Genomic DNA, 12,416 nt, shown 5'->3' with positions numbered 1-12,416 from the left:
TGTGGTGAGGAGGCCTCATTCTTTCCATACTGCCACATGAGACAAGAGAATGTGGAATACGTACTTGGAGTCAGTGTACAATGTGAGAGACGTGTCCCGGGCCAGAGTGCAAGCTCTGGTGGCTGCAATGAGTTCGGCCTGTTGATTGGTTGTACCAGGGGGTAGGGCTCGTGCCTCAATGACATCTTCGAGGGAGACTACTGCGTATCCTGCATAGTGGGTGCCCTCATGTTTAAAGGAGGACCCATCAGTAAACCAGATGAGGTCGGAGTGTGAGAGGGCTCCTTCGGAGATCGTGGAGTGGCACAGAAGGAAGTTGTGATGGGCTTCTAGGCAATCATGCGAGGGAGTATGAGGAGAGTAGGGTAGAGGAAGAAGAGTGGCCAGATTCAGGGGCTGGCAGGGGAGGAAAGAAATGTCTGGATTTTGGAGGAAAGAGGACAGTAAGGTCAGGAGTCTGGAGGGGGGGAGAGTCTGTAAACTTTTGTAGGTTAAGAGATCTTTTAGGTGATGTGGGGACAGAATGGTAAGGGGCGCCCTGAATGTTAGTTTATGAGCTTCCTTCTGCAAGAGCTGTCCAGTGGCTAATGCCCGTAGGCAGGGGGCTTATCCCTGAACTGTGGGGTCTAATTGCTTGGAGAGATAAGCTACTGGGGCAAAGGATGGGCCATAATATTGGCCTAGGACTCCTAGAGCTTGACTGGACCTCTCATGAATGTATAATGAGAAGGGTTTCGACAAATCAGGGAGATGGAGAGCTGGAGCTTCCACAAGGGCTTGACGGAGCTTAATGAAGGAGTGTTGGGGTGAGGAGGATAATGGTTCTTCAGGGGGGCCCTTGCTGAGGTCATATAGGGGTCTTGCTAACAGGGAGAGGTTAGGGATCCACGCTCTAAAATACCCAGCCAGGCCCAGAAAGGAAAGAATTTCTGTCTTGGTTTTGGGAACGGGCAGGTCAGAGAGGAGTCATTTTCTGTCTAAGGTAATGGACTTTCTTTGTTGAGACAGAAGGAATCCAAGGTAAGTGACAGGAGGGAAAGAGATTTGAGCTTTGACAGGGGATATCCGGTAACCTCTGGAAGCTAGAAGGTTAAGTAGAAAGGCAGTGTCAAGTTGAGACTGTTCCCATGAGGGACTGCAGAGTAGAAGAGCATCTACATATTGTAATAAAGTGGACTCAGAGTGATCATGATGAAACTGTTTGAGGTCCTGAGCTAGGACTTGTCCAAAAATATGGGGACTATCTTGGAAGCCTTGTGGCAAAACTGTCCAAGTGAGTTGCTCAGAATATCTCGTGCATGGGTCCGTCCAGGTGAAGGCAAAAAAATCTTGGGAGGAGAGGTCCAGAGGGATAGAAAAAAATGCGTCCTTGAGATCTAGGACTGAGAAGTGGGATGCCGAGGCAGGGATCTCCGATAAAAGGGTGTATGGATTTGGAACCAAGGGATGGATAGGGACAATTGCCATGTTGATGAGGCTAAGGTCTTGGACAAGGCGGAAAGATCTGTTGGTTTTTTTAACAGCTAATATGGGGGTATTAAATGGGGAGTGAGTGGGTATGAGGTAATTTTTGTTTAAGAGATCTTGAATGATGGGTTGGAGGCCTATGAGGGCTGAAGTGGTTAGGGGGTGTTGGGCCTGACAGATATACTGAGAGGGGTCATGTAATTTGATAGAGGCTGGGGGACATAGGGCCACAGAAGGGCTTGTAATGTCCCAAACTTTGGGATTTACAGGGTGTATGAAGGGCAGAACTGGAGCTTTCATTGGGTAGAGGGTGTCGTCAGCTATGAGGGCCATCAGAAAGGGAGTACTGGGGGCTGTGGGAGTGGATATAGTTATGGACACATGGAGGAGAGAAAGGATGTCCCGTCCTAGTAAAGGGATGGGACACTGGGGCATAACCAGGAAGGAGTGGGAGAAAGGTATGGGATTGTCTTGGATTGTGCATAAAAAGAGGGGGGGTTTTAATGGGAAAATCTGTTTACCTCTTACCCCGACTATAGGAGTAATGGCTGGCGTGGTAGGGCCCCAGTATTCTCGCAAGACTGAGAAGGTGGCTCCTGTATCTAGGAGGAAGGAGATGGGGCGACCGTCTACTGTTAAAGTAACCCTGGGCTCCTGTTTGGTGATGGAAATGGTTGGGCAAGAAGCTCCCGGGCCCCGTCAATCTTCTTCTGCCAGCCCCACTACGGCGGGCTTAGGATGGGGGTTGTTTGTCCAGCCTCCCCTTCAGGTGGTTGGGCAATCAAACCCCCAGTGGCCCATTTTGTGGCATCTGGGGCATGGGGTGGTAGGAGATCTGGGGGAGGGGCACGCCCTTGACCAATGTCCCTCTTTTCCGCACTTGAAACAAGCTCCTGGGGGGGGGGGGCTTGTTTGTAGAGGGGTGCCCAGGTTGTGGTTTTATCAGCTGGGCCAACATTTGGAAATTGGCCTGATCAGCCTTTTGTTTACAGTGTTCTTTCTCCTCCTCCCGGTTATGGAAGACTTTAAAGGCCACTGTTAGGATCTCAGTCTGTGGGGTAGCAGGGCCCTGTTCTAACTTTTTGAGTTTAGCTTTAATGTCGGGGTAGCTTTGAGCTAGGAAGTATGTCATAAGGACATGTCTTCCATCAGGCGTTTCTGGGTCCAGGCTGGTATACTGTAATAGGGCTTGAGTGAGTCTGCCTAAGAACTCGGAGGCGGTTTCATCTCTCTTTTGAATTATGTCTTGGAGCTTTTGAAAACTGACTACTTTACAAGCTGCCTTTTTCAGACCTGCTATTAAGCAGGAGGCAAAAATATCTCAAGAGCGGAGACCCACAGCAGTGTTATAATCCCAGTGTGGGTCTTGTTCGGGGACAGCAGTGGGGCCAGGGGGATAGGTGGGGTCAGTCCTGTGGGTTTCGGTAGCGTGCATTTGGGCAAAGTCCCAAACTCGTCTACGCTCTTCAGGGAGGAGAGTATTGGCCAGGTGCATGAAAATGTCATGATGTGTGAGGCTGTAAGACTGGAGGGTCCATTGAAACTCCTTGATGTATGTCCTGGGATCAGTGGAAAAAGAACCTAGGCGTTTCTCTAGTTGGGCTAAATCTCCTAAGGAGAAAGGGACGTGAATGCGCACAATGCCTTTGGATCCTGCTACCTCCCGGAGGGGGGGCGGTAATTTTGGGAGGCCCTCGGGACGAGTCTGAGGGGGACTGAAGGGTTCTGGCTCAGTCTGTGGGGGGGAAACAGGTGATGGGGCCAAAGACGCGATAATTTTGGGAGGCCCTGGGGACCGAGTCTGAGGGGGTAAAGACAGAGGAGCTCCTGGAACTTAGAGGGGGGCTGAAAGGCTCAGGCTCGATCTGCGGGAGGGGGGTAGGTGAGGGGGACGGAGGAGGAGGGGGTGGGGGGGGGGAGGAGAGGGTGGGGGAGGGAGGAGAGGAGGGGGAAAGGAGAGGAAGGGAGGCTTCTGCGGGGGTGGAGGCAGCAGTGGCGGTGGTGGTAGAGGAAGGGGGAGGGGCTGTTGTAGGAGAAGAGGGGGAAGGGAGAGGACGGGAGGCTTCTGCGGGGGTGGAGGCAGCGGGGGTGGAGGGTGGAGGGGTTGTAGGAGGGGGAGGGGCCGAAGGGGGAAGCCTGTATGGTGGAGGCTCATCAGCCGGGTCAAAGGTAATTGAAGAGGGACTGGGAGTGTGGGGAGGGGAGAGAGACGGCTTGCAGGCTAGGAGAACTTGGGGCGGGGAGCAGGTGGTGCAGAGGCTGGGATTTTGAGCTAGGAGGCGAAAAGCTTCAATATAGGGAATCTCCTTCCATTTTTTCAGGCGCTGGCAGTAGTTAAAAAGATCGCGAGTGATGTTAGGATCAAGAGTTCCCTGTGCAGGCCATTGGTTGTTATCGTCTAGGGGGTATGTCGGCCAATCTTGGGAGCAGTATTTACGGACAAGTTTTGGTTTTATATCATGCGTCAGGGAGAGGATAGCCAGATGCTTAAGCAGGCATTCAAGAGGTGAACTTTCAGGGAGGGATGAGGAGGCTCCCATGGCTAAAGGACAGAGAAGGAGACAAACAGGGGAAGACGAACGGAGATCCTCGGACTGGAAGCAGACCGCAAGGAGACAAAGGGCGTCCCCAATGATCGTTGGTGGTCTGCAGAAACTCGTATACGAGTTGGAATTTCTTAGGAAGTGTGGGTCATCACCCAGGCTTCTCTAAGAAGGCAGAGTGCCAGAGTCACTAGGTACCTAGCACTAGGAATTTTCGGCAGACAGAACGGATTTCGGCGGATGGAACAAAAGGAGGAGGGGGGAAAAAGGGAGCATTCTCATCCGCAAAGGAGTCACCTCATTTATGGCTGTTGGAGGAGGGGCCTGAGGGTCCGCCACAGCCGTGAAGACCTGAGGTGGGGATTTATGGCTGTTGGAGGGGGGCCTGAGGGTCCACCGCAGCCGTGAAGGCCTGAAGCGGGGAGAGTTCCCTCCTCGTCCCCGAGCGTCAGGGCCTTGCCGGTCGATCACAGTCAATGGCACTGCGATAGCTCGGAGAAGAGTGGCCCACTCTGGGGGAAAACTAACCTAAAGGCCAGAGAGGAGTGGTGAGGGTGAGGAGCCAGCGCCGGAAAAAGAGGACGAGGGCAAGCTGCTGCTTGTGTTGGGGGGAAGACGGGGCCCAGTTGGGGTGTCCCATCTCCCGGGTTTCGGCAGCAATTCACCGGAGAAATCCGCTTTATTGGGGAAAGGTGCTGGGTTATATAGGAAGGGGCATGGGGTGATTGTGGTGTTACTTCTATGGGGCTGGTGGCTATTGGCTAGGTACTGGGATTGGGAGGGGGAGAGAAGTGATTGGTCTTTAGGTGGCGCCGTCGGGAACCGAGGACCCAGAAGAGAAGCCGGAAGTTCGCCATCTTACTGATGGGGGCCCTTCACAACCCACCTTAGCAGAAACGGAATAAATCTGGAACAGCAAGGGACTGTCAGCATCTCCACAGAGACCCTAGGGGAGGCGCTGGTGATCAGGACGTGGGGGCAGCTGAGGCACAGACAGAGGCCAGGGAAGGGATAAGAAACTGAAGGAGGGGACAAGTCTGAAGTGGGCTGGACCTGGTCCATGAGAAGCTCTTGCTGAGGCAGTTATTTTTAACCCTGTGGACATTATGGACCCCTTTGAGAAACTAAGGAGGCTCTGAGCCCCATAAAAATGACCAAACATTACAGACAGGATTTTGTATATACTTTTCAGGGAGCCCATCAAAAGCCAGGAGTCCGGATCAAGAGTCCCTCTAATAAGGGTTTACTGAATTACTAGCCCTGTGACTCAGGCAAGTCGTTCAGCCTTCCTATGCCTCAGTTTCCTTACCTACAAAAGTGCCCACCTCCTTGAGTTGTTATAAGGATTAAGTGAGGTGATCCATGCAAAGCACCATGACCACCTTGTGGTCATGCTTGCCAAACAGTGAGCAGTCAATGTTCATACAGCCCAGACAGGAGTACTGCCATTTTGAATAAGCCCACCCACCACCATCTCAGAGAGACCTAGGTTTCATTTTACTTAGGCTACCAGCATTTTCCAGAGGACAGGTCAGCAAGCCACAAGCCCACCTTTTCCCTGGCCCATCCCCTTAAAAGCCCACCAAAAAAAAACAGCCATAAAAAGCCTCTTAGCCTGTAAGAGATGCCTTCTTTGTTCTGCTAGCCAGAACAGAGGGGACCCTCTCAGGTTTAGCAATAAACCTGCTTAGACTCTTGTGTTTGCATCCCTTCTTTTTCTTTTAGATGTTACCTGCCATTCTTAGTGCATCTCTTCAGTGGTAGTTCATCTCAGCATGTGGGGATGCTCTTGACCCTGCGTGTAAGAAATGCAATGCCAACTAAATGGGGGAGGAAGTTGGCATTGATCCAGATCAGGGAAGAAATGGCTGGTGGTGGTGGGAGAGGCATCTCAAGGTCAATTCCACTTGAACAGATCTTTTCTTCCTCATCCCCAAAGGTGGAAAAGCTAAGCACTTTGCATATAGTATCTCATGTTTCCCACCCAATATCCCCCAGAGGGAATCACTACCTTCACTTTCCATATAAAGAAACAGACTCAGCAATAGTATGTTGACTTGCCCAGAGTCACACAACTCCTAAGGGTGGAACAAAGGGTAGAAGCATGTCTGGTCCCCAAACTTGTATTATCTCCTCTGTGCCTTAGTGAAGAAAGAGTGAGCAGGAAAGAGCCGAGCAGAGTCAAGAATGGTCACTGGTCCACATCCTTCTCTGGGGAGCCCCTTCCCTGGTGCCACAGGGCAGACAAGGCTGCCTCCCTGGGGTGAAGTCTTGGCAAGGGGCAGAGCACTGTCTGTGGCTGGATTTGACTTGTGTGCTCAGTGACCTGGAAGCTCAGGCTGAGAATGGGAGCACAACTGTTGCCAAATTCCTCGGCCCTGACCTGTCCATACTCCACCTGCCCTCATCAGTGAAGTAGGGTCCTCAGCCACACAGACCAGGCAAGGGGGGGATTCCTGGGACAGCCCACCCACCCCTTTCTCCAGGGTCCAGGCAAAAGCCCTTGGCCGTCACCCGACCCTGGGAAGCTGCCTGCCTTTATCTGTGCCTCCCAATAACTCCCCACTGGTACCTTCCTTCCTTTCTGATTGCTGATTACAATGTCTTGTCTGTAGTTTTTTAAAGAAAAAGGTGACAGGGGTGGGAGGAAGGAGGAAAGAGAAGAAGTAAATTTCCAGCAATTGTATTGCTGCTCCTACTGCTTGGAGAAAAGCTGTTTGCCCCGCTCCTCTTCCCCAGATTGGCAAAGAGCCTGGGCTCCTGCCCCTCCCTCTTTCCCTGCCTCTCAATCTCTCTCTATTTCCAGCTGTCCACATCCTCCCTCCAAACAAAAACACCCACATGAAAACTGCAGAGCCATCACTTACTTTTTCCTGTGGGAGCAGCGTGCCCTCTGTGCCTCTGCACGAGGAACCACCATCACCTCCTCTTGCTGCAAATGCACCCTGACGATGTGAGGCACGGAGGGCTGGGAGCAGGTGGAGGTGAGGCTGTAGGGGGTGATGCCTCCTTGGGGAAGGGAAAAGGTCCTGGGCACAGGACTCAAGAGACACAAAAATGCAGTCTTGACAGGAATGGAAATGGCCGTGGGTCAGAATGTGTGGCCTGTGGGGAGAGGAGACCAGAACTAGGGTCTTGCAGGAAGGTGCCTGGTGGAGAAGATCCTCCATTTGCATGTGTCAAAGGCATTGAGAAGGATACAAAAATTCTCGAAGGTCCCTCATTGAGAAAAGATATCCATAGGGTAGAAACTGAGATCCTAAAGAGGGTAGAACTGTCTGAAATATCAAAGTAACCACATTTGTCATTGTCATAGCTCTTCATGAGAGTTTTTGATCCAGGAAAGGTCTGATGTGTAAGTGGAGTTGTGACATAATAAATATATATTTGTTCTTTGCCTTCAGTTCCTGACATACAGCTCTTAAAACCCCTGAGTGGTGGGGCTGACAGGAGCAGCTCACACGGAGCCCCTAAATCTCTGGGGATCTCCTGGGTGGTGAAGCATCCTTTGTTCTGACAAGGAGACTCTGGATGGTCTCCTGGATGGCTTCAGGACGGGACTGGTCACCCAAGATCAAGCCATGAATCCAGCCTCATTCCCTGCCCCTATCCTCAGGCAAAAGTGGGGCTGGAGATTGAATGAATCATCGATCATGCCTACGTGATGAAGCCTCCATTAAAGACTCCTAAACTATGAGGTTCAGAGAGCTTCCAGGTTGGTGAAAGCATCCACATGCCAGGAGGGTGGTTCATCCCAAGTCCACAGGGACATTAGCTCCAAACCTTTCCCAACATCACCCTATATACCTGTTTAGCTGGCTATTCATTTGCATCCCTCATTATAAACCAGGAAACATAAGTAAATGTTTCCCTGAACTTTGTGAGACATTCCAGCAAGTTATAGAAACTGAGGGGGCTTTGTGGGAGCGCCCAGTTTTGGGACCAGGTTAAACAGAAGTGTGAGGACCTTGGGTACCCATTGCTTGTGAATAGCATCTAGTGTGAGGACAATCTTATGGGACTGAGCCCTTAACCTGTGGAGTCTTACACTAACCCCTGGTGGGTGGTGTCAGAATTAAACTTTAGGGCACCCAGCTGGAGTCCGGAGAGCTGGAAAACTGGTTGATGTGAGGCAAAAATCCCTACACACTTGGTGTCAGAAGTGTTATGAGTAGAGAAACAGTTTATCTATGGGAGGCTTTGGAAACCATGGCATTAGAAGTATTCCCTCCCATGGGGGTGCCGGAGGAGATGCCTGCTGCACGGCGATGTGAACGGGCTCTGTGCCCCTGAACTGTACACTTAAAAAAACTAAAATGATAAATTTGATGTTATGTTTACTTTACCACAATAAAAATTTTATTAGAAAAAAAAAACCTGTTAGAATGAATAAACAAAATGTGGTATATCCATGCCATAGAATATTCTCAGCCATAAAAAGTAATGAAGTACAGATACATGCTACAAGGCAGATGACCCTCAAAAACGTTATGCCGTGAAAAAAAAAAGCAGACACAAAGGTCACATGAGTATGATTGCATTTATATTAATGTCCTTAAGTAGAATGGCAGTTACCAGTGGCCAGGGAAGAAGAGGGGAAGAGGGAAGGAGGGCTTAAGGGGCATGGGGTCTCCTATGTGGGCGAAGAAAATGTTTGGAACTAGATAGAGGTGGTGTTTGCACAGCAATGGTACTGACTACCACCAAATTGTACATTTTTAAATGGTTAATATCGTTAGGGTAACTTCACCTCCATTAAATGCCTAATCCCCTACAGCCAGTACACCCTCAGCCCTACAGTCTGCAACACAAGGGCCCAGCTCCAGGTGGCTCTGCCGTCAGCACGGTATGCCTTGTGTGAGACAGGCGACCTCTCTGGGCTTCCCAGAGGATAAGGACGCCCATCCTTCCTCCCCACAGGGGTTCCTAGGGATCAAATTATTAAGTGAGGTGACACAGGTGTTCACCAACAGCACAAACCCATGGGTGCCAAGCCTCACCCTCTGGCTTGGGGGGAGACAGAGGCCTGGTGACTCTGTCTGTCTGTCTGACTCTCTCTCTCTGCCACCCTTGCCACACTTCTCAGGGAAAGGATGGGATGGTGAGGAGAAAGGGTGCTTCTTCCCACCCCCATCTGAGTTTCCCTGCAGCCCAGGGCTGCCTCCTTCCCTGTGAGGCATTCAGTCTTCCGTCTGTCTCCAGATTCTCATCTCAGATGGCAAACTGAAGGCTGGGGACAATGGTCAGGGGTGGGTGTGAGCCAGCAGGGGGGGCCAGAGTGATTAAAAGCTGGACTAACTCTCAGACTTATTTTAGCCCTCCCACCCCAATCCAGTTCCCCTTAGAAGAAATCAAGACAGGGCAGAGTGGGATTTAAAGCCAATTTAAAGAGTGGAAAACACATATGCAAAGCATTTACCAGTCTTGACTCTGATAAGCACCTCATCTTGGTGATTATTTAATTCTCACAATTAATTCTCACTAATATATCCCTATTAGTAGATACTATTGTTGACCCATTTTGCAGAGAAGAGAACTGAGGTTTAAAGAGGTAAATTCACATAGCTAGTGAGGGAGGAGTCTGGATTTTAATGCTTGCAGCCCAACTCCTCCCTGCTGCTGGCACGTGGGTCTTTGGCTGTGACCTCCCCCTCTAACTGGATTGGGCAGGCAGGAAAAGCCCCCACCCCCCACCATCTCCCACAGAGCCTCAGCCACTGATAACGCTTCCCGGATGAGAAGGGGGGCCCGGAAGCCCAGCAGGGCCAGCTCCAGCAGCAGTCCCTGCAGCCTCGGTGCAGCTCTCCAGCAGTCCAGCCCCGCTGGCCCTCCAAACCAGAGGTGCTCCCGACAGAAACTCCGGTGAGTGCCACTCCATCTCAGAGGGAAGAAGGGAATCCACACAGAGACTACCAGCTTTCCTGCATGACCTACAGATGTCCCCAAGGGTGAATTAGAGGGGCGTGTGTGTGTGTGTGTTTGTGTGTGTGTGTGTGTGTGTCCCACATCCAAGGCCCAAATGGCAAGACAGAGCAAGAGCCCCTAAGAAAGGCCCACATGAAGGGCCAGGAGGTGAAGGGCCAGGAGAGAACTGGAGTTGGAGTCCACCTAGGGCTGGAAACTGGGTGGGATTGGCCAGGCTGGGAAAAAATCTGGTTGGGCACAAACAATTCTGTTCTCTCCCACCACTGAGGCCTCTTAACAAAGTATCTCTGCTCTAGGGTCAAAGCCGGCAAGTGAGTTTACACTATTTATCCACAGCTTGAAGGCTAAATGTCCCTTTCTTGACTTTTCCAACCCAGAATCTTTCCCCAAAGCCTTCTGGTCCCTGTGGCCTGCTACTTTGGAGACCTAAGGCTGCTTTCAAGGTCTCCTTTCTCTTCCATCCCTCTCTTCTCCTGACTAGGCATTTGCTGGTCCTAATGTCAGTCAAAGCCAGTGTGGGGCCTGGCCCCTCTGAGGGGTTCACCACAGAGCCTGCCAGCAACTTCGGGGAGATCCACAGCTGGGACGAACTGCTCTCCTTCTTCAACCACACTTTGCCCGAGTGCCACATAGAGCTCCGGGAGGACACCAAGCAAGTGGCCCTGTTTGTCCTCTACCTAGCCATCTTTGTGGTCGGGCTGGTGGAGAACCTCCTGGTAATATGTGTTAACTGGCGTCCCTCGGGCCAGGAGGGGCTGCTGAGCCTCTACATCCTCAACATGGCCATAGCGGACCTGGGCATCGTCCTCTGTCTGCCCGTGTGGATGCTGGAGGCCACCCTGAACTACACCTGGCTCTGGGGCAGCTTCTTCTGCCGCTTCACTCACTACTTCTATTTCGCCAACATGTACAGCAGCATCTTCTTCCTGGTGTGCCTCAGTGCCGACCGCTACATCACCCTCACCAGTACCTCGCCCTCCTGGCAGAGCCGTCAGCGCCGCGTGCGGCGGGCTGTGTGTGCAGGCGTCTGGACGCTCTCAGCCATCATCCCGCTGCCCGAGGTGGTCCACATCCAGCTGGTGGAGAGCTCTGAGCCCATGTGCCTCTTCATGGCACCCTTTGAAACATACAGCGCATGGGCCCTGGCAGTGGCCCTGTCCACCACCATCCTGGGCTTCCTGCTGCCCTTTCCTCTCATCACAATCTTCAACGTGCTGACGGCCTGCCGGCTTCATCAGGCAGGGTGGCCCAAGGGCCGACGACACTGCTTGCTGGTGTGTGCCTATGCAGCCGTCTTTGTCATCTGCTGGCTGCCTTACCACGTGACCCTGCTGCTGCTCACCCTGCATGGGACCCACATCTCCCTCCACTGCTACCTGGCCCACCTGCTCTACTTCTTCTACGACATCATTGACTGCTTCTCCATGCTCCACTGTGTCGCAAACCCCATCCTTTACAACTTTCTCAGCCCAAGATTCCGGAGCCAGCTGCTGAACGCTGTGGTCCGCTACCTTCCCAAGGTCCAGGCTGGGGCGACTAGACGTGCTTCCTCTTCCTCTTCCTCCACTCAGCATTCCATCATCATCACCAAGGAGGGCAACCAGCCACTGCAGCAGGCACCCCCGACCAGCCAAGCCTGAACTTCCGGGCACCAAAAGCCTCACCCATCTCGGCTCCTCAGTCTCTTGGAGCCAGTCCTCCAGCACTGAGGGAGAAGGCTGGTGTAGGTGGGATCTGGTGGGGAGTGAGGGTCAGGGTCAGAGCACTCATGGTTAATTTTGAGTTTGTCTTAAAATATTGAGGAGGGGAGAGGAAGAGAATAGGAAGGGGGAAACAAGTCATTGGTGTTGTACTGTTGTCTCAGTCTTTGTGTCTAAGGGAGACACGCAAGAAAAAAAGGTGAAATAAACAATAGAGACAGCCATCACTCTGAATCTCTCAAAAATCTGCACTTCTAGCTGGGATTGGGAAGGGAGTTTAGATAAAGAGATGTCAGCAGAAACTACACGCAGTCATTTCAGAAACCACCCTGGCCGGAAAGAGTGACCTCTGCGGGGACCTCACAAAACTTTCCTTTTGTGTTTATGTGTACTGTTCATCTGCCAGCACACCAGGCAGGCTGTGGGGACAAGAGGCCAGAGGCCAAGGAACCAGAAGGCTTCAGCAGGACATTTCCTAGCAGTGCATCCTCAGTGATATGATACATGGAGGGGACAGGGACAGGAGGGGTGGGGTGAAGCCGGGGTCTGAGATAGGCACCCTGCAGCTGAGTCCGCAGGGTGGTTCTCAACCCCCGCCATCCAGGAAACGACTCCATTTCCTTGCTGTTGCTCTCCCCTCGGTCCAAAGCACAGGCGCTGTCCCAGTCAGTGCTCCTCCTAGCCCGATCCTCCCCACTTTGGGTCAACATTTCCACACTTCCAGGAAGAGATGTTATCAGAAATCCACCCCGTCCCTCCTTCTCTCCCCAGATCATCGGAA

The 12,416-nt window shown here is 52.0% G+C and overlaps 1 protein-coding gene across 1 annotated transcript; it reads left to right on the top strand.

The window, feature by feature from the left end:
- The first annotated feature begins 9,722 nt into the window (after positions 1-9,722).
- On the top strand, positions 9,723-11,713 carry GPR182 (G protein-coupled receptor 182). The gene is made up of 2 exons (XM_017643409.3): positions 9,723-9,872; positions 10,417-11,713. Exons 1-2 carry the CDS (start codon positions 9,745-9,747, stop codon positions 11,573-11,575), a joined length of 1,287 nt encoding a protein of 428 aa, XP_017498898.2. The 5' UTR covers positions 9,723-9,744; the 3' UTR covers positions 11,576-11,713.
- Positions 11,714-12,416: the final 703 nt, after the last annotated feature.

Source organism: Manis javanica, chromosome 10 (genome assembly GCF_040802235.1).
Source record: "Manis javanica isolate MJ-LG chromosome 10, MJ_LKY, whole genome shotgun sequence".
NCBI lineage: Eukaryota > Metazoa > Chordata > Mammalia > Pholidota > Manidae > Manis > Manis javanica.
Note: the sequence above shows the minus strand (reverse complement) of the source record. Positions and strands in the feature narration are given on the sequence as shown.